The sequence below is a fragment of the Physeter macrocephalus genome, chromosome 2, assembly GCF_002837175.3.
Source record: "Physeter macrocephalus isolate SW-GA chromosome 2, ASM283717v5, whole genome shotgun sequence".
Taxonomy (NCBI): Eukaryota; Metazoa; Chordata; class Mammalia; order Artiodactyla; family Physeteridae; genus Physeter; species Physeter macrocephalus.
This window is the reverse complement of record NC_041215.1, coordinates 42,727,811-42,750,132: the sequence shown is the minus strand read 5'-3', so window position 1 is coordinate 42,750,132 and position 22,322 is coordinate 42,727,811. Positions and strand designations below refer to the sequence as shown.

Here is a 22,322-nt window from a genome sequence, read left to right as displayed (position 1 = left end):
TCATGATGAGTTAAGACATTTGTCAGTAATTTGTTACTATAATGTCTCTTCTGACTGCAAGAATGTGCTTATTAAAGACAAAAGACTTTTTAACTTAACCTTGCTATTAAGTAATGAAGTTTTCCTAGGCCATAAAAATACTTTTGTCTTTCTGTGTTCCTGTTATCTTTACCACTGAGAAATGCTGGTAACATGAATAAAGTCGGCAATTTTTCAGGAGATCTGCCAGAAGAGTATATGGGTGCTGAGTATTTAACTATCAGTATGGCTGCTGTAATTTGGGGATTCTGGTCTGTTTTGGTGAGACTGATAAAGTTTGTCCCTCTAAGGAGTCATGTTTTTGATAAATGTAATATTTTTAGAAAACATGCTTATGTAGGGAACATTTTGTTTACAATTATTTCTTACCACCTTTTACTCAGATGCTTTAATCAATGGATCCACATCCACTTTTTGAAAAATTAATTCAATAGAAAAAGGACAAAAGAAAAGTAATTATAGAATCATCTTACTAAAATACAGGAATATTGCATTCATGTTTAGTATCTGTGTCACAAATCTTGTTAAAGGTCGCTTCTTTCTTTTATTAACTAGGCATGTCCCAAATACCTGCTGGAATCTCCATGAGTTGCTGGTGGGGATAGGTCCTTGTCTCAGAACATCAAGGATGGTGTGTTTTGTTTTAAACTGACCTACGTGACATTATCCCTTTGAGTCCTGCCAGCACAGTAACGTCTCCTATAACTCCCTTGCCATTACAATCCATGCGCTTTCTTCTCACCTCACTAGTGGTTTCCCTTTTTTTGACTGTGTGAGGCTCCCGTGTCATTTACTCTCTTAAGAGAAGCTGTTCAGCATCCAGTTACAGTGACAGATAAATGAGCTAAGTGATGTTTCATGCCTGCACAGCAGTTACTCTGGGTATTATTCAGTTTTTAAAAAGTATTGAGAGATGCTAGAGAGATTCTCATTATGTATTTAAGAGACTTTGTGTATTTGTTTTCGCTTAAAAGAGTTTGTTCACCACCCATGTGTACATTCACAAGTGAACCCTCAATCTCTCTTTACTGCAGAAAATTAAGGAAAGAAATGGAGCTACTCAAACCACACATGCATTTTCTAATCCAGTGGCTCTTAACTTTTGCCGGGTCCTGAATCCCTTTGGGAATATAGAGAGAGTAAAGAACTGCTCTCCAAAAATGCACATACAATACAGACAACATTTTATGGACAATTTCAGGGGTTTCTCAGGCTCACTGAAGGCCATTTTTTTTTCTTATGGTGAGTCATTTATTGTAAGATAATTTACAAATATCTTGCTATCTTTAGTAATTTAAACAATGGACCAACAATTTTTTCTGACAAGGACAGCAGTAAGCTAAAGGCAAAATCAGCTGGCTGAATCTTCTTTGCCTCTTGTCTGAGGATGAAACTCGATTTTCATTAGTCCAGAGCTGCAGCACCAGAGATGATTTCAGTCAGCTCCTTGGTGATGACAGCTTGGCGGGTACGAGCTGGATGGATAATTTCAGGGGTTTCTCAGGCTCACTGAAGGCCTCTTGTGAGAGGCCCATGGATCCCAAGTTAAGAACTCCTATTCAGTAAACCTTTTAACCCTTCTCTGTTCCCACCTAATGCATGTGATTATCGTCAGGATGTGTCCCAGAGATTTTCTCACCTATTTCTCTGTCAGTCATAGCCATTGAATGTCAGAGAAACCTCACCAACCAACTTCCTGCCTGACTACTCAGAGGCTTCAATCTAAAAACATACAACTGATAATATAGACCAGGTTTCTAATTGATTATCTCAAAGGAAGTCTTTATTATTCCTGTTAGGCCTTATGCTTCTGTCCGCCCTGTGGCCCGGGCACTAACTCGTAAGGTCCACTACCTGTAACCACATTCATCACTGTCCAGTTTAGCCATCATAACATTAAAGTCTACTGATTAATCTTGTCCTCTCCTTTTTCTAAAATTATACCTCAAGTGTATCCTTTGGTTCCCAAAATTATATAAAATGATTCCCTTTCCACCCACGGCTCCTTTTCTGTATTTTATATTCTCCAGTCTCACTTTATTTTTACCCAAGCAGCCATGATTTCAAAATTGCCCCCATACTGGCTACTCCCAGGCACTGTAAGTTGACCCTTGTTGTGGTGGAGGTATACATCAATTTCTGATTGCTGTCCTCACTGCTAACCTTTACTCTCAACCTGCCTCGGATACATAATGGGAGTTTCTCAAATGCTAATTTCTAAAATTAGTCACTGCTTACATAGTAAATGAAGTTATTTTTAAAATAGCTTAATTAAATAGCTTAATTAAAGAGGTCAACTGTAAAAGCTGATATTTTAAGGCCCTGAGAATTTTTTTTTTTTTAAGATTTCTTAGGTTTGGGGGAGGGTTGTTTTTTTATAAACAAATCTGAAATAATCTTTTTAGTTTTTATTTTTTGGTGGTGGGGAGATGGAGAGATTAAAACGTTTCAGACAGCTGGAAACAAATCCTTTAAAATGTAGAATGGGACAAAAGATGCTGATGTTATTTAAACATTATTCAGCATAGGTGACAGTGGCCTGCTTTATATATTTTATTTATTTTACTTTTTATATTCTTTGTTTTTGACATTTTATTCATTTATTTAGCTGTTTTACTTGTTCCTCTTTAAAAGCATATCTAGGAGAAGGGCCAGTTGAGGGAGTGGGGTAAGGCAGTAAACTGAAAATAAACATATTAACTGGAAGACTCCTTTATCAATGGTGGAATCCTTAGCACCCTTCTCCTGATCAGCCCCCAGGTCACTGGTAGCCAGCATTGTATCCTTCGGGCAAGAGATTGAAGGACTCCTTTCTGGAGAAATTGACTGGACCAAAAAGACTATGGAGCCTGAAAGGGATCCCCTGACAAACAGTCACTGATGACCTTTAGTGAGGTCCCCCACTTGGAATTTCCAATGGCATTTTAGTGTCTTATTCTTAAATGTGAATGGACAGTGAAGGCCACCACGTTTGGAGGAAATCCTCTCATGGGCGATGCAGAGACAAAAATAAGCATGCAAGACAAGAAAGGATACAAAAGAAGCAGAGACAGTGTGATGAGCTGAAGTAAACAAACAAAAAGCCTTTCATTGATATTCACAGAGAAGTAAAAGAGATTACTGCACCCAAGAAACAAGAACAGGGAAAGGGACAAATCAGAGAACGAGGAAAAGCTCTTAGAAATTGAACTTGTAATATCAGAAAATAATAATCTGACAAGGATGGAAAGGAAGATAATGAGGAAATCACACAAAAAGTAGAACAAATAGAAATGGAAAAGTGTGCAAAAAAGTGAAGAAGATCAAATGATCAGTTCAGAAGATTTTGCCTCATAGGAATTCCAGAAAGAAAAGACAGAGACAACAGAGGAAGAAAAAATAATATAAGAAAATCTCCCAGATCTGAAGGACATGGGTTTTTCTGATTGAAATGCTCCCTGAATGCCTAGGATAATGAATGGAAACCAAAACACAGGCACACTAAAGGCACTACTCTCCTGGCTTTTCTACCCTCCTTACTGTGCCCTCTGTTCCCTTCCTCGGTATCTCTTCCTCCTCATTCCACCCTTAATGACCCTCTGCTCATGCCCATGACTCTTACCTTTTCTTACTTCCTCCTCTCTTTGTTCATGACATCCAGGCCTCTGACTGTAGCCACCTCTGTATGTCAGTGGTTCCCACATGTGCAAATCCAGGTGTCTCTTTCCCTTAAACTCTGGACCTGCTGCCTAGAACTCGCCACCCTGGCACACACCGGTCCTCACACATGTCTAAAAGTGAACTTTTATTTCCTTACCTCTTTTTGCCTTCTAATGAGCCCATTTATCTTCCTATATTCCCTGTTACAGTAACTGAAAGTGTCATCCCTACAATGGAGTCCGAGTATCACTGTGGTCCCCTCCATCTTCCTCACCCCTTGCGTTCAATCAGTATGTCCTACTCGATCTACTTGGTGATAAGCCCTGTGTGTCCTAAGTTCCTAGGCGACCCTCCTGTTCCTTCATTCTTATGTATGAGGTCATTGGAAATTTGGGGAGGAAATCTGTGGCATGAAAAATGTGAACAAAAATAAACTAATACAAAAATTGATCATAGAGATAACTTTTTAAAAACTAATTCGTAGCTTTAGATTTGAGATGATATTGCAAATATAAATAAAATCAGAATACTATAAAAAAAAAGGAACAAGGAACAAGAAGGAACTTCTAGATATTAGAGGGAATTCCCTGGTGGTCCAGTGGTTAGGACTCAGCACTTTCACTTCTGGGGCCCAGGGTTCAGTCCCTGGTCGGGGAACCAAGAATCCCGCAAGCCACTCACTGCAGCCAGAACAAACAAAAAAAGAACACAGATGTTAAAAATATGACTGCCAAACTAAAATAATTTTATGGAAGGGTTGAAAGATAAAATAGAGCTAAACACCAAGAGTTTAGAGGGTAAAAAGATAAAAAGAAGGAAAATATGAGAACAAAAGATGGCATAAATATCTAGGTTCAACATTCTGCTAACAGGAATTCCAGAAAAAGAGAAAAGAGAAAATGAAGAGGAAGAAACTATCAAAGAAGAATAGAAATTTCTAAGAACTAAAGATGATCAATACTATACAAAATTAATAAGGTATTCAGGGTGCTGGGCAGAAAGTATATAGATATAGATGACACAGATAGAGATATATAGACATTGATCATTGTGAAATTTTAGAATACCAGGGATAAAAAGGTCCCAGAAGCGTCTAAAATGAAGAAAGAGTTTTCAGCCTACAAAGGAACATTGTCAGTATCATCAGATGTTGGAAGAAATAGAGCAATGTCTTTAAAGATTTTGAAGAATTGTATGCCCAACAAAACTACTAAGAGTTAGGGCAAAATCAGGTCATTTCCAGATATGTACAGGGACTCAGAAAGTTAACCTATCTTGTAAAATCATTATGCTTTAACTAGAAATAGCTGGTAGAGTTTGTTCACATTTGCTGAACATTTGCCAATATTTTCAAAATTCTGTAAGCTCTCTTTGCAGTCCTATTATATGGAATAGAACATTCTCTTTAGATACATAACTCTCTTTGTATCCTTGTTACTTTTTTAACACCAAACTCCATTAGTCTGATAATCTCTCTGCTTTCCTCCACCCTTTTCTTAGAATTTCCCTTGTGCATTGTTTTAAAAATCTTGTCTTATTGATTTCATTCTTTATATTTTAATCTAAATTCTGTAACTTCCACAACTTATTAGATAACTTTTTAATAGTATATGAGAATATATAAATAACAGTCATACAAAATCAAAGTTGTACATTATTGGGGGGTGGGACTTTTTTTCCTGTAATATATGTTTTTATTTTACCAATATGGGAACAACATAAATATTCCTTCTTCTTTTCTTACCTTTTTAACCATTTTGAAATTAAAAAATTTGTGATTATATATAATCGTAAAATTTGCCATCTTAACCATTTTTAGTGTATAATTCAGTGACATTAATTACATTCACAATGTTGTGCAACCATCACCACTATTTTCAAAACTTTTTTATTACCCCAAACAGAGACTCTGTAACCATTTAGCAATAACTCCCTGTTTCCCTTTCTCACATCTCCAGGTAACCACTAATCCTTCTGTCTCCATTAATTGGTTTAAATCTTTCTTATGCAACACTACTAAGAAACAAAGATAAGATTTATTATGTAAACTATCTCTTTGCAATATTTGGATGTCATTATCTATAGTGTCTGTCTCCGTAATCTATTGTGGCATAACAAATTACCCCAAAACTTAGTGCCTTAAAACGACAATAGTTATGTATTATTTCTCATGGTTTCTATGGATAAGGAATTCAACCAGGGTACAATGGAGATGACGTATCTGCTCCATGAGGACTGGGACCTTTGCTGCAAGATCCCAAGACTGGGAGCTGGGAACATCTGAAAGCCTCTTCACTCCCATGTCTGATAATGGATGCTGGCTGTCACCTAGGGGCCTATGTGGGGCTGTCAGGTTTAATACCCATACATGGTTTCTCCCTGTGGCCTGGGCTTCCTCACAATGTGCTGGCTATGCTTCAAAGGCTAGTGTCCCTCCCAAAAGATACAGAGAAGAAGAGAAGAGACAGAGTGCCAGCAGCCACATTAGCTTCTAGAACCTAGCCTCAGAAGTCACACAGTGATACTTTCACTGCATTCTGCTGGTTGAGACTGATACAAAGGTCCAGCCAGGTTCAAGGGAAAGGAACACAGACCCCACCTTTAAATGTAGGTGTGTCAGTGTCACAAGTACACGAAATGGGATAAGAATTGGTATGACCATTTTTGGAAATGCAGTTCTGGCACAGTGTGTGTCCACCACGGTACCCAGTTCAAGCCTTAGCAGGACTGCTCTAAAATTAACTCCTTTAATTTACCTTAACTGCTGGCTAATCATTTGTGGAGATGGGTATCCTCCTTTCTCTAGGAGATTGAGATTTACACATTGAAAAGAAGATGAAAAGCATGAGACAGTGAAGTTGCTGTTCTTAGAAAAGAGAGATATATTTCTTTAAAAGATAATTATTAAACTGTGTCTATTAAAGAAGGTGTTCTAATTGATACCTTTAATGCTATTTGAAAAATAGTCCCTGGTCAGGAAAGTATTTTAATATGAAAAACACATTGTTTATGAACATTGTTCATATTTATAGTTTGGTCATGAAAACATTTTTCTAGGTCTTGATTGACTTGAAATTTTTAAATACACAGTTGCCTCCTTTCCCTGACATACATCTAGAGCAGATAGTTTATAAAGTATATTTTTATTATATAACTCATATAGCCAAGTTACCTAACTTCTCTAAAGCTTTAGTGTCCTCATCTGAAATATGGGAAGAATAATAGTACCTGCCTCACAGAGCTGACATGGGGATTAAGTGAGTTGATATATGTAAAGTGCTTGGCACATTGTGAGTGCTAAAAAAAGTTAGACACAGAAAGTATATGGCGGTGTTAGGGGTATTCTACATGTATGGATATATGAAGAGTCATTGCATGATTGAATTCATTTCCAACAAGGGATTCAAAAGATAAAGGAATATGGCTAATGAAAAGAGTTTGTCAACCTGTTTCATTTAGGAAGAACATACTCAATAGCCTCTTAATTTAATACCTTTATTTTTCCTAGTTTGAAAAAGAAAAACAGCGTGATATTCGATCATTCTTTTTACCAAACCCTAAGAAGAGACAGTTGGTGACCTCCTGTGATGAATCAAGGGTATTCCAGGAGAAAAATACTGTAGTACCAGCAGACCCTGGAAAAACAGCTACAAGAGATTATGAAAGTGATCTTGAACCTGAAGCTAAAAAAATGAAATCGGTCACCACCGATGACCACTGCAGTCCCCTGGAGGAGAAACCATCCCAGCCTGGGCAGACCAAAGCTCCACTCATGGACAGGGTCTGTGAGGCCAAGGCCCAGGCCACCACTCCACCCCTTCCTGGTGGGGGCTGGCAGTGTGCTCTCTGCACCTATATTAATAACGCAGTGTTACCTTGCTGTGAAATGTGTGAGAATCCTCAGGGCAGTGCTGGTGAGTACACAGAGGGCAACCATGAGGGGGGCTGGCAGTGGTGTCCTCAGATAACCTGTGCTTTTAGAGACAACTGCTATCATCAGAGATCTGTGTGACTGGGTACCAACTTTAGCTCTTAAGCTGGAGGAAGAACTTCACATAGTGAAGACTGTGAATTTATCCCCTTGTGGAATGTGAAAATCTCCCAGTTCTGTCAAGAATGTGTGTCCCCCAGCGTCTGTGACATGGCATTAATTTGGCACAAATGGACATTTCTGATTAATGCCAACAGGATGTGAATTCAGTGGGCAGGAATAGAAGCTCTGTTGCTATGGCAGCAAATATGCCTTATAGTCATAGACCTGCTGTTTTCTTTCCTTTGTAGATAATACTTGTTTTTAAAGAAATTACAGATTATTATTTTTAATAGCAAAATGAATCCAGCATAGCTTCTTTGCCTAGTAAAATATTCATTGTGCCAATGTTTCTTCCATGACAAATCATAAAAATTCCTCTATAGATCTTCTTTTAAAAACCAATTTCATGTCTATTTTACGAATTTATTCTTTTCTAAAACATGCTATTTAAAACTAGAAATCATAAACATACCTCAGAGTATATTTTTCTAGCATGATATGCCATTTTCTGATGTTTTATTTTTGAAATGATTATTAACAACTGTGGTTGTCTTAAGAAAAGGTCATTAGTATTCCTTTTGTTTCCAATTTTAGTGACCATTTTTATGGCAACTGAAAATGCCAAGTTGACCATTTTGGAAACTGGAAAAAATCATAAATAAAATAAAATTTTATCAACTGTAATAATTATACACATCTACTTTTCCATCTTATGTGAATTCTTCAGAGTATTGACATTAATGAAGACTCAGCAAAGATAGAAGCTCTGATGCTCCAGTTCCTTCCTGCTTGCCTTGCTCTCCTCTGCCTTAGTTTTGATGTGAAAGAAAATGTAATCAGTAGCTGAGTCTTTCCTCCTTCAATTCTGGGTGTTCCTACCAAAACTGACAAGTCTGCCATCTGGGTGGTTATATTTGTAATGTGGACACCTGTTGTCTATGAACTAAATTGGAGCCACAAGCTTGTTCCATATAATATCTCGCACAATTTGCATTATCTCATTCAATTTCCAACTGCTACAGGCAATAAAAATAAAATATCTCGTGACTACAGAATAATATCAGTTCATATGAAGTCTATAAATTGAGTGACTGAGCAATAAAAATCATAGTTTAATAGGGTCTTTTCTTTTTTCTTTTTTTTTTTAATTTTTGGCTGAGTTGGGTCTTTGTTGCTGAACGCACTGGCGTTCTCTAGTTGCAGTGAGCGGGGGCTACTCTTCCTTGTGGTGTGTGGGCTTCTCATTGCGGTGGCTTCTCTTGTTGCAGAGCATAGGCTCTAGGCATGCGGACTTCAGTAGTTGAGGCTCCCGGGCTCTAGAGCGCAGGCTCAGTAGTTGTGGCGCACGGGCTTAGTTGCTCCGCGGCATGTGGGATCTTCCTGGACCAGGGCTCAAACCTGTGTCCCCTGCATTGGCAGGCGGACTCTTAACCACTGCACCACCAGGGAAGTCCCTAAGAGCAATACATATTCTAAGTAACGGTGATATTACTGTGTATGATAGTTATAATTATTAGATTAATACTACTACAGTTTGACATAATGATTTCCAACCTTGATGTGGATGCATCCCAAAAGCATTAAAAAGCAGAATTAATTCTAATCCATGTAAATTTTAGTTTAGTTTATTATTTTAAACTTTTTTATTTTATATTGGAGTATAATTGGTTAACAATGTTGTGTCAGTTTCAGGTGTATGACAGAGTGACTCAGTTATAGTATACATGTATCCATTCTTTTTCAAATTCTTTTCCCAGTTGGGTTGTTACATAATATTGAGCAGAGTTCCCTGTGCTGTACAGTAGGTCCTTGTTGGTTATGCGTTTTTTTTGTTTTTTTGTTTTTTTTGTGGTATGTGGGCCTCCCCCTGCTGCGGTCTCTCCCGTTGCGGAGCACAGGCTCCGGACGCGCAGGCTCAGCGGCCATGGCTCACGGTCCCAGCCGCTCCGCAGCACGTGGGATCCTCCCAGACCGGGGCGCGAACCCGGTTCCCCCACATCGGCAGGCGGACGCGCAACCACTGCGCCACCAGGGAAGCCCGGTTATGCGTTTTAAATATAGCAGTATGTAGATGTCTATCCCAAACTCCCTAACTATCCCTCCCCTCCCAATAATTCATCCAAATTTTAAAATCAATACCTGTCATATAACAGAGGAAACAGTGAAATTCAAAAAATTAAAGGAGCAATATTAGGATATAGGACTGGAAAGTCCTATAAAGGTTGCTAACGCAGTCTCTAGTATGTTAGATAAAATTTGGTATAATATACATTGAACACTAGTATTGTGCTTTGTTCTTAACAGCTAGTGCTTATACTCAGCATCTTAAAGCTCATACGCCCAGATTGGATGTATCTTGAATTCCAGATTGGATGTATCTAGTGGCCTATGTAACATCTCCACCTGGATGTCCAAATGGGAACCTCAAGCTTAACTTGTCCAAAATGGAATTCTTGATTCACCATCACCACATCTAACACTAAATCTTCTCTCTCCCCATCTTCCCCACATCGTGTTAAAAACCTAGAGGCAGCATCTTTGATTCCTCCCTCTCCTTCCTCTTCATGAAGTTCTGCTAGTATATCCTCCTACAATATATCTTGATTCCAGCCACTTCATCTTCACTGCTACCATCCCACTGGAAGCCACCATGATCTCTCTCTCAGGACCTCAGAAGCCTCCCTGAGGCTGGTCCTTCTCTACACAGCAGAGTGATCCTTTAAAAACTCAGATCATTACATTCCTTTGCTTAAAACCCTTTAATGGCTTCCAGTTACACTAAGAATCTAATCGAAGAATACAGGCCCCCTGGGACCAGGCTTCCTAGATTCCTGAGCAGCTCTCAGCTCAGATGGGCCTGCTGACTTTTCTCCTCCTACCCCATCCCCTTACTCACTTACTCTCTTTATCTGAAAAGATCCTATTTGTTTACCTGTTTACTTCTGCCTTTTGGAATGGAATCCCCAGGAAGCAGGGAAATTTCTTTCTTGTCTTCTACTCTGTCTCTCCAGCACCTAGAGTAGTACTTGGTATTTAGTGACTCCCGATACATGTTTTGAAAGAAAGAACAAACATTGTTGACTTTGTTTCTTTTTATAAAACCTAGCTGTGACTTTTTTTTAACTCTACTTTCTATATTGGCCTTAGAGTACATAACGACTTTACCTAAGTGTAAGTGTAAATTATTTGTTTGATTTTAACAAATTAATTTGTTTATTTGTTGTACAAATTTGTTCTACAAATAGATAGCCTCCACCACACCCAGTATAAAAACAGAAACGAGAAAGATGATTCTCGGAAAGACACCTCCGAAAAAATATGGACTAGTTCTGACGGGGAAAAACAAGTCCTTGCACATTCAGCACCTGAACCGTTAGCTGACAGCCAGGAAGAAGTTTCAAAAACTGAGAGTGAGGACAGACTCACACCCCAGCCAGGTGATGGTAAGTCTTGCTTCCATTTCCAGGATCCAAATAATAACCATATACATAGACACATAATACTGTTAGTAGACTTGCGATTACTACCTTGTTCCAGGTTCCTTGTATTCCCTTTTGTATTAAAAATACCAACTACTTGTAACTACATACATAAACACCAGATGGCTGGAAGAGCAGAGCTGCTGACATTCAGATGTTACACAGAGAGCTAAACCCATACGTGGCCGCATGTACTATCTCAGGCCTGTTGCCTGGCCTCCACTGAGCCTGGCCCATTCTCCCGGTGAGAGGGTGGTTTTAATTTGGGGGGGTTCCTTTGGACCATGTGGATTGTTGTAAGATTGACAGATTATTAACAGCCACTTAGGAGATCATTAACCCTTCACACATGAATTTCTTTTAAATGGCTACAATTAATTGGCATATTTTATATTTAGGGTTTTGAGGGTTTGTTTTTTTTTTAATAATTTCAAGACTGTGTGAATCATGACTGTGTTTGGAACCAGCCATCTAGTGTCTCAGATTTATTTACTTTTTTGTTGTTTCCATTCATCATTTATAGCTGTGATGGTTGGCAAATACCAGCCTATATGTCATACATCACTCTTTATGGGCCAACTGGCAAAAGATTGTGAGTACTTTTGGGTTATTTTCTTTGTTACTCAGTTGGTGACCATAGCAACCCACAGGTTGATGTTCTCATTATACCAACCCCAAAATGGTTGGGATGGACTGTCAGTTTTTCTTTTAAGGTAGTTGCTGTTAAACATAGATAATTTAGAGTTGGATTCATAGCTCCAAAACGAAATGTTCGTTTAAGTATTTCTGAGCTCAGGGCAACCTCCTTTCTTCTTTACTCAGCTTTCCTTTCCTCTAATTCCTCAAGGTCTTCCCAAAACTATCTTACAATGGATCCTGTTTAGATCTGTTAATTTTAACGGCCTTTAAGTAGACAATGTAGACTCAGACTCTTTGTCTCTATAGTTTCCTTGTTTTTGCTGTGACAGTCCCTCCAGTGCTGATGAAGCCGTTGCTCTAGGATAGCGTACTGCTCAGTTAACTAAACATCAGACCCAGAATCAGCAACTGGCAATTGTCATCAGCTGGGCCATGAGTCTCTCCATCTATGGCAGGGACATACTGGCTTATTAGTTACAAATTGGTCCCTTGATGAAGATATATGTTAGCTTTACTTACACATACTTTTCAAAAATCACTAGACTTTTATTTATTTATTTATTTATCAGCGTATACTTGCTTTACAATACTGTGTTAATTTCTGCTCTACAGCAAAGTGAATCAGCCACACATATACATATATCCCCTCTTCCTTGGATTTCCTTCCCACTCAGGTCACCACAGAGCATTGGGTACAGTTCCCTGTGATATACAGTCTGTTTTCATTAGTTATCTATTTTATACATAGTAGTTATGTATGTCAATCCCGATCTCCCAATCCACCCTACTCCCCTTTTCCCCCTTGGTATCCAAAAATCACTAAACTTTTAAAAATTCTATTCTGCTAGTGAAACTTGCATTGACCTCATCCAGTAGACAATGCCAGCATTTATTTCCCCCATACCTATTCCCTCTTCTCTTTTTTTCTTTTTACTTCTCAAATCTCTGGGCTGAGACCGCCACAAAAGCGATATGCTCCACGTCTACTCACTAACATGAATTTCCTTGAAAAACAGAAGGAAGACAGAGAAGGCATATTATACTAAAATGCTTCTTCTACCCACATATGCTCTTTTAGAACCAGAGTGGTATATACCACGCTGGAACTGTAGTTTCGTTCTAACTGGAATTCTAGGGGTCTGGAAGGATGGCTGTATCTTCAAAAGATGCATTATCTGTAGTTTCAAACCATTAAATTATACTTCATGAAAACAGTGAAAAGAAAAATATGTTCTCTAATATAGCTACTAGCTACCAAGAATATCAACTGACTTGGAGTTGTTCTCGTAATGCTTTTTTATCAAAGAATGACTTCTGATCTTTAAGCATTAATGCATTAACCATAGTTCTTCAAATCTGGAGACACAGTGATTATGAGATGCACTTTATGTACATTAAAAAAGAAAAAAACTCTGTAATTAAGCTACGACACAATAAATTAATGAGCCCAGACCAGATCATAAGACCCTCTGTTGCTTTGACACCACTTTCATTTGCTCTGAGGGATCTGGCAGTTTCTCCTGCCTTCGCTTGCCTTGCTTGGCATGTAATAGACAACCCTTTTGCACATTTCAGTATTCAAATATAAAACATCTTTCTCTGTTTGCAGTGATCTCCCTTTCTTAGGTCCCATGAAGCACTTGGTTATTCCTTGGCAAGAATAAGAAATTTCTCAATGAGAAATTCTGGGTATTCCTTTGGTGATACATATTTGCTTCTTTAATAACAAATTTATGCTCTTCTGCTCTGTGTCCAAGTTTTTGGTATACATGATAACTTTTCAATCCCAAACCATAGTGAAACATTTTGAAGACATTTTAAAGGTAATTAAACTCAATACTCAGTAACAACAATGCTTGTATCTCAAGTGTAGTGTCGAAGTGATAGCGTATTTGTAGTTACGACTAAGCTTATGCTCAGGCAGTAACAACTACCTCACAGCTGCCACCTGGCCAACCATGGTTGTAAAATGCCACAATTATTGACTGTAAGACATGCCAATTTGAGAGATGTTAAAGTGTGAAAAAAATGTCCATTTTGAATTTATGAAATATGGAAATAATCCACAATCCAAGTTTGTAAAGTGACTGATGCCTTGATTAGAAAAATTAAAATAGATGACATTGCTAAATAGAATCTCAAACCAATCATAGACTTCTAGATCTGGAAAAATACCTTAAAAGGTCACTGAGGAACTACGGCAGAGGTTAAGAGCACAGGCTCTGGAGCCAGATTACTGGTCTCTGTTACTAGTGACCTTGGGCAGATTAATGTGCCTCCTCAGAGTTTCCTCCTCTGTAAAATGCGCTACTTAATTTCTGAGAGGTGTTAATATATGTACTTGGAACAGTACCTGGCACATTTTAAGTGCTTGATAAGTGCTAACTGTAATTATTATTTAGATCTGCTTGAATAACCCTATTTCGCTTTCGGAATATATTGGTCAGTAGGACTGAGAAAGTAAAAATAAAGAGGGATTATCAGAAAGGAGGCTTCTCCACTCATCTCCTTTTGTGAATGTGAGGCACCAGGCCATAGGCCATCAGTCATTTAAGTGGCCCTCGACATCGCTGTATTGCTGCTGATAATCAGAATGGTGCTCATTCAGTCTTAACTTAAACCCTCTCTAGCAACAGGAATAGTTTCTAGAAGCCTTCAAGATCGATAAGGACTCTTGGGGGGCAGGAAACTCTCCCTTATGCCTGACTCTTATCTTTTTAGCGAATGCTGAATTTCTTTTTTTCTTGTTGGGTCGTTAGCAACAGTTCAAAGCAACTGGTTACCATATAAGCCAATATGCTCTTAGATGGCCTACCATGTTTTATTTCACACCCAGACACATGTACTTTGTCAAATATGTTGATATATTTGTTATAGCCATTTTATCATCCTAACCCACAGAAGATTAGAATAAGCTGTTTTGGACAGAGGGCAGATTCGCCTTCAGGTTCTTTTTTATCTTGTTTATTAGAACAGTTGAAGAGTTCGGACACTTCGCCAGTGTGTGATACCTTAATGTTTTGTGCGAGTAAGAACACTGACCGGATTCACGTCTATACTAAGGTGAGCATCATGTGGATTCTAGAAACATACAGAAGGCTTCCTTTTTTCATGTTTCAGTGAAGATAATTAATTTTATTAGCAATGAGATAGGCATCGAGTTCTTTTCCTCCTTAAAGCTAATTTTCAAATTCCTCTGTTAAATCTAAAGGCAATGAGAGGTAAACAGCATAGTAATTAAGAGTGTAGACTTCAGGGCCAAGGTGCCTCAGTTCACACCTGTCACTAACTGTGGAATCTTGGACACAGTACTTAACTGCTCTGTGCCTCAGTTTCCTCAACTGTAAAATATGGAGGAGTTGTTGCCAGGACAAAATAAGCTAATTCCTGTAAGGCACTTAGCGCAGTGCCTGGCCATCATGAGCTCTCACTCAGAGTTGGCTCCTGCACTGATCCTGCAGCTACAGCAGCAGTAGCGTCTTTACAGAAGCCTAAGCCTGCCCATCCGTGTTGAGTAAACCGTAGGAAGCTTTAATAATATGATTGCTCCGATTCCCGCCATAGCCTGGGTTAGCAGCACTCAAACTTTTCAGGACCTCTTTGCACTCCTAAAATTTGTTGAGGACCCAAAGAGCTTTTGTTTATGTGGGTTATATCTATTGATATTTACTGTTTGAAATTAAAATGGAAACACTTTAAAATATTCGTTTAAGAGTAAGTCCATTACATATTTATAGAAGAAGCATATTTTTATGAAAACTAATTATATCTGCCAAAACAAAAACAGTGTTTAGTGAGGAAAGTGGCATTGTTTTACAGTTTTAGCAATTTCCTCTGAAGTCTCAATAGAAGACAGTGGGATTCTCAGATCTGCCTGTGCATGGGAAACTTCACTGTACATTCATAAGAGAATGAGAGTGAAAAAGGCCAATGATGTTGTACTATTATTATAAAACTCTTGTGACTCTCTGGATCTTCTGAAAGGGTCTTGCAGACCATGTGAGAATCTTTGGTTGAGATTAACTAGTGTGAGTGAGAGAAAAAATTGCTAAGATTATGAACACTTTTGTTTCTTCTACAGTTTCAAACCTCTAATCTTCATAAGTATCATAAAATAGTATTTGTGCATTTTTAAACTCATGGGTCACCCTATTGAAAGAATGCCTTTTTGTTCTTTTTTGGTTTTGTTTTGTTTTTTGGCCGTACCACATGGCATGCAGAATCTTAGTTCCCCCAACCAGGGCTAGAACCCTCACCCATCCTGTCCTCCACAGTGGAAATGTGGAGCCCTAACCACTGGACCACCAGGGAATTCTCAGATTGCCTTTTTATTTATTTATTTATTTATTTATTTATTTATTTATTTATTTTGCGGTAGGCGGGCCTCTCACTGTTGTGGCCTCTCCCGCCGCGGAGCACAGGCTCCGGACACGCAGGCTCAGCGGCCATGGCTCACGGGCCCAGCCGCTCCGCGGCACGTGGGATCCTCCCGGACCGGGGCACGAACCCGTGTCCCCTGCATCGGCAGAAGGACTCTCAACCACTGCGCCACCAGGGAAGCCCCAGAATGCCTTTTTAAAGATAACTTAGGTTGGAGCTGCCCAAACTCAGTTATGGGTTTTCTGCTAAACCAAATATTAGATACAGAGAGATGGTGTACCACGTAATAATCTTCAGTTCTAACTGAATATTAGAAGATACTGCTAGAAGATGAGAGACGGTTAGGATCGTGAATACCAGAAGCCCCAGGCAGCCTCCACTGTGGGACCACCACCAAGAGCGATACTGAGAATGAAGACAGGACACATTCCCCTTAAAGGCTTGGACCTTGGTCCACCATGTGGAACCTCTAGACTCGGGGAGCACCAAGGACCCCTCTGGTCACCTAGAGACAAGTCTAAGTGCCTGCACCTCCTTGTCCCCCTCATATGGGGAGTTCCAGGCTGTGCTTCTCAGACCATCATGTCTACATGATCTGAGAATAACAGAGAACGGATCCCCCAGGGGCTGGAAGGTCCAGAAGCCAGAAGGCGGACCCCAGGCAGAGCACATACAGGAATTCAGAAGCCCTTAAACTTTTTACTCTCAGTGAAGCCTCTGTATCTTGGATCATCTGATCAGGGTGTTTCCTCCTTGGGTGGAGACCAGAGAGAAACTGCAGACTCCTGGTAGAGAGTGGAGTGTGCCCACCACCAGGCAAATACCGTGGCTTCCCTGACCCACATTCTGGCTCGAACGCCCCGCCTGTGCACTAGTCTCAAGTGCATTTTTATGACTCTTCTAAATACTTACATGTCCCCTTGCCATGAAATGTTGTTCAATCAATTTTCTAAACCTGAGACACTAAGCAGATGAAATGTCAACAGGGATTTTCACAGCTACAGGAGAGTTCGGATGAAAGCTTTCCTTTTTACCTTAGGAGATCTGAAATAAAATCTAGAAACAGAAATTTGGATAAAAACCCTAGTTCAGTGCCTAAAAGAACACCCTTTAAAAGGAACAGCAGTAACAGATGTTTAGCATCTTATGTCATGTTAATAGTATACCTCTAAAGAACTGTTCATTTCAGCCAGAATCCCGTGTCTAATGCAGAGTTCAGAGTAACGATTACATATCTAAACTTTTAATCACTATGTAAGTACTTTTTGTATGTTTTTTTTCGCGAAGTGATTGTGGGAACTGTAACATTAGCTTTTGGCTGAGAGAATTCTATAGAATGTGGGTTCAACTATTTTTTATACAGTAGATTTCCGTATACAAAGATTCTTCTTTCCCTTTGTAAAAGAAATACTTCATGTTTAAACCTCGTATTTGACTGACCACACCCCTCTGCATGGGATCATTTACCCTTAAGATTGAATGCAGGGGGCTTCCCTGGTGGCGCAGTGGTTGAGAGTCCGCCTGCCGATGCAGGGGACGCGGGTTCGTGCCCCGGTCCGGGAAGATCCCACATGCCGCGGAGCGGCTGGGCCCGTGAGCCATGGCCGCTGAGCCTGCGCGTCCGGAGCCTGTGCTCCGCAATGGGAGAGGCCACAACAGTGAGAGGCCCGCGTACCGCAAAAAAAAAAAAAAAAAAAAAGTGAATGCAGTGGGGACACTCAGAGGGCATGAGAGCCTGGCCCTCCTTCTCCACTCAGTGTTCTTTCAGGGGAGCTGTGTGGGTGGAATCTTGTCTAGAATGAGCCGCCCCAGTTTATCTTTTAGGAGACTGGGCATACGATGCCATAATAGAATTCTTTACTCTTAAAATAATTATTAGTGCCTACAGACAAAATGGATTAATAATGCCTTCCTAATCTATAATCAGGATGGAAACCAGATGAACTGTAATTTCATTCCTTTGGATATAAAATTAGACCTTTGGGAAGATTTACCAGCAAGCTTTCAGCTGAAACAAAATCGCTCCCTGGTAAGAATAATCCTGCGCGTTTGTTCTAAATGAAAATTTGTTGAGTAATTTTAATGACCTTTTTTGAGTTTAATAAAAGCAGAGCACTTTGTGGCCCGTTGCAGTCCAATCACTGGTTGCATTTTAATCAGTCCAGGCAGTGCTTATGAATTACCCCGGTGCTAAGAATAAACATGAAATCCGTTCCCTTGGCAAATGATCACACCTAGGGTTGCTGTTTCTGTGTATAGAGTCATCCTCACATCATTTAATTTCTCATTCACAGGATTAGCAACTGTGATGTTTGTATCTGACAGAATCACCTTTTATCTTTGTAGGTTAAGTTCTAACACTGACAAGCTCTGAGAGCAGGGATAATACCACGTGGGGTGACTCCATTCGTTGCTGCAAGCAACTGTGCAGCCACAGGCCACATACCCGCTGGGGAGGTCTTAGTTCTCATCTGTGGCCGATTTATCTTCACTGCTAAGAAGGGTCAGCATCGCAGGGGCTGAGCCAGCATGCAGTGTACCACTTTTTACAAGAAAATAGTGATTATGTTTTTGCCCTTTGAGCGGAAATGAAACATTGCCCTTGGTTGGCTGCACCTGTCTCAAAGGAAAAGGTAGCCATGAGCTATTTTCTTTGGTATCATGTAATCTTGATTCTCAGATTGCCTGAAAATAGCCAGTTACCTATAACTGACCAATAAGTAAGAGTAATGGTAACCCTAATAAAATGTGCCAGATTTATTATTGATGGCTTCTTTCCTGTGAGAATTTAGGTAGTCAGGTACAAGCGATGCTCAGATTTTGCACTGTGACTGTCACCACCACAGGACCCACTGTCCCCAAGACCAGTTTTGCCTCGGCCACTGGTGGGGTGTGTCCTTCCAACAGCCAGACCACTTTTGGTCTCTATGTGCATTAAAGACATAGGCTGAGTGTCCTGAAGGGTGCCTTTAGAGAGTCTATGGCTTAAACGAGACCTATGCAGAACTGGCCATAGATAGTTCACAATAAAGATAGGAAAACTGCATCAAATTGAAGAAAGCCTTAAACTGTGAAACTCAAAGCCTCTTTTGGGGATATAATAAAACATCCGTTTTCAGATGTTATAAGTAGGCTCACTTTCAAAGGAAGATGCCTGGCGAGCTGTACACTCTTTTCATTATCTCATTTTCTGCCAGATTTTGAGGTTTGTTCGAGAATGGAGTAGTCTAACTGCTATGAAGCAAAGGATAATCAGGAAAAGTGGGCAGCTGTTCTGCAGCCCAATTCTTGCTCTGGAAGAGATCACAAAGCAGCACACCAAACAAAACAGTACCAAAAGGTATGAGTTGTCTTTCTTTATTTTGTACTTTATTACTTGTCATAGTTATTTCTACAGGAGGGTCTAAGGCATTTTATTAACCACTAATGAAATCCTGATGAGTTAAGAGAAAATTATACATAAAATGACAGCTTAAGATATTTTGCGAATTTGATCATATCTGCTGGAAAAGATTCAAGTTATCTGGATCTTGCTCACTATGAGTCCTACTCATCAAGAGAGAGGCCAGAGTCCCAGGTTGATCTGACCTGTGACCTGCCCAGCCTGGGCTACTGGTTAACAAGAGGAAAACATTTCCCTGATATAACAGTGGAGCCTGCCTCTGGGCCCCATCTGCCGTTCATTCTTGGAGTGAGAATCTTGGATGCCATGCAGCATGGGAGCTGGTTCTGTTTGATGTACTACCAGACAAGTAGCAGAAGGTAGCAATTTTCATGCCCATGGTTGGAAACAAAGTAATAGGAAAGGTTAAATGTCTCACATTTGTAACTGTTTTGCCTTTATCATTATAGGTCCCTTTCTAATCTCTGTACACTACCTTTCCTTTCTTGGCATCATAATCATCTTTGCCTCACTCAGACATCCCCTTGTGTGATCTGAAATCCCCATTCTCTGTAGACTCTTTTTCAGCATGAAGCAAAGATTCACAGGAAAAGCAGTCAGCCATTCTACACCCCAGCTCTTGCTTTGGAAGAGATCACAAAGCACCAAACCAAACAGCAGCATTGGCAGAAAAAGCCCCTTCCTTTAGCTCTTGCTGTCTCCATGTACCTGTAATCTCTCTTCATTCTCACATTCCATCATTTTATGATCTCTAGCTTTTTCCATGCACACAGGTGAAAAAAATCCATCAATGCTATGTGAAGGGTTGCAGCTGGTTAAATACATTATATTGCAATACTGTGAAAATCTCTTCAGCTGTTTCAAAATAGGGCAGTGGTATATTCATACGTGAGAACAAGGAATGATGTTTGTGATAAATTGTTAAGGGTAAAAATAAGTATAAAAAAGGATGGAGACACAAACATATAATTGCTATCATTGACATAGTAAGTGTCTGGGAAGATGCCTTAGAAACACGTATCAGAGGTTTCTCTAGGACATTGTTCTCAAACGGGCAATTTCTTCTCTGGGTAGCAATCTTGTGAGACATTTTTAGATTGTCACGATTAGGGGATACAACTGGGAACATCTAGTAGGTAGAGTCTGGGATATTGCTAAAAATTCTGCAGTGAACCAGGACCAAACAAATAGCTACTGATTTCAAAATGTCACTAGTGCACTGTTGAGAAGTTTTACTCTACACCATACGATTAGAGGATTTGTGGAGATGGTAGGGACTTTATACTTTTTGCTGGGATTACAAGCTCATGTGAGTAAAAACGAAGCAAGGAACTGTAAATGAATGAATGAGATCAGGTGTAAAACTAGAAAAGGATGGGGTAGGGAGTGGAACTATAGCAAATTAGAAAGTACATAACCCATCTAACGTCACTCAAATTCAGATTAAAAAATAAAACACTGTAAGAGTCAAATAAAGCCTTTTGACTAGTTGGATATATCCATGAGCTGCCAGTTTGGGACTATTGCCTCAACTCTTTATACTGGTTGAATTTTCCCCTGAGTGTGTATTACTTTATGTAAAAAATACATTAAAAATATATGTGTGTATTTATACATACACACACAAACCTACACATACATATACACACACACTTAACAAAAAACACGATGCTTATTTTATTTTTCTCAATACTTCTTCCTATCCTCTCCTTTTTTCATTTTTATAACCATAGTCTTAGTTGAAGTATTGGTCTTCTCTTTACATGATCATAATACCCTTCCTAACTGAATTTATAGCATGTCCCATTGTTTCTTCTCCAGCAGACATGGAAGCACCACCTAAGAAAGATGGCTGGTCAGGTGTAAAAGCAAAAGTCATAAAATCAATATAAAACCAAGTCAGACACACAGTGTTATTTATAAAAATATATGTAGGTGATATATTAAAGATAAAACTATGTTAACAAGCAGCGGAGTAAATAATCAGATTTGTATTTTTAAGAGCTCACTCTGGCAGCAGTTGGAAGATTAGATTGAAAGGGCAAGACTCGAAGGGAGACAAGTGGCATTAGCTTCCTGTGGCTACCGTGACAAATTACCAGAAACTTAGCAGCTTAAAACAACAGAAATTTATTATCTCACAGTTTTTAAGTCAGAAGTCTGAGTTGGCTGTACTTGTTTCTCTGCTCTGGATTTTATAAGGCTGAAAAAAAGATGGCTGGGCTCTTAACTGATAGTCTGGGAAGAATCCATTTCCACACGCATTCAGGTTGTTAACAGAATTCAGTTCATTGTGGTTGTAGGACTTAGGTTTCCTTGCTGACTGTCGACTGGGAGCCGCTCTCAGCTTCTTTTTAGTTCTAGCACATGGGCCCCTACATCTCAGGATCAGAAGTGGTGTGTCAAATCCTTCTCACGCTTTGAATTGCTCCCTCTCTTAAGGTCAGCTGATTCGTAACCTTAATTACATCTGCAGCATCCCTTTACAACATTACCTAGATAAGTGTTCAATTGAATACCAGGGGACAGGACTCCTAGGGAGCTATCTTTAAAATTCTGCTTACCACAGAAGTTAAGAGACTATTACAGTAGACCTGGAAAAAGAAGATGAGGGCTGCAATTGAGGCATTAGAAATGGGAATGGAGGAAAGAGAGTAAAGAGAGGTGTTATAGAGGTACATCTAGAGACCTTGGTCACTGATGAAAGAGA

At 39.5% G+C, this 22,322-nt stretch overlaps 1 protein-coding gene across 5 annotated transcripts in view; it reads left to right on the top strand.

The window, feature by feature from the left end:
* The window catches only part of ZRANB3 (zinc finger RANBP2-type containing 3), a 374,344-nt gene that overhangs the window by 232,786 nt on the left and 119,236 nt on the right, over positions 1-22,322 (top strand). For all 5 annotated transcript variants that reach the window (XM_055087541.1, XM_055087543.1, XM_028477393.2 and 2 more), the window contains 5 exons: positions 7,187-7,592; positions 10,957-11,154; positions 14,801-14,892; positions 18,137-18,238; positions 19,407-19,549. In XM_055087541.1, coding sequence (XP_054943516.1) covers positions 7,187-7,592; positions 10,957-11,154; positions 14,801-14,892; positions 18,137-18,238; positions 19,407-19,549 — 941 coding nt within the window. The remainder of the gene's footprint in view (positions 1-7,186; positions 7,593-10,956; positions 11,155-14,800; positions 14,893-18,136; positions 18,239-19,406; positions 19,550-22,322) is intronic.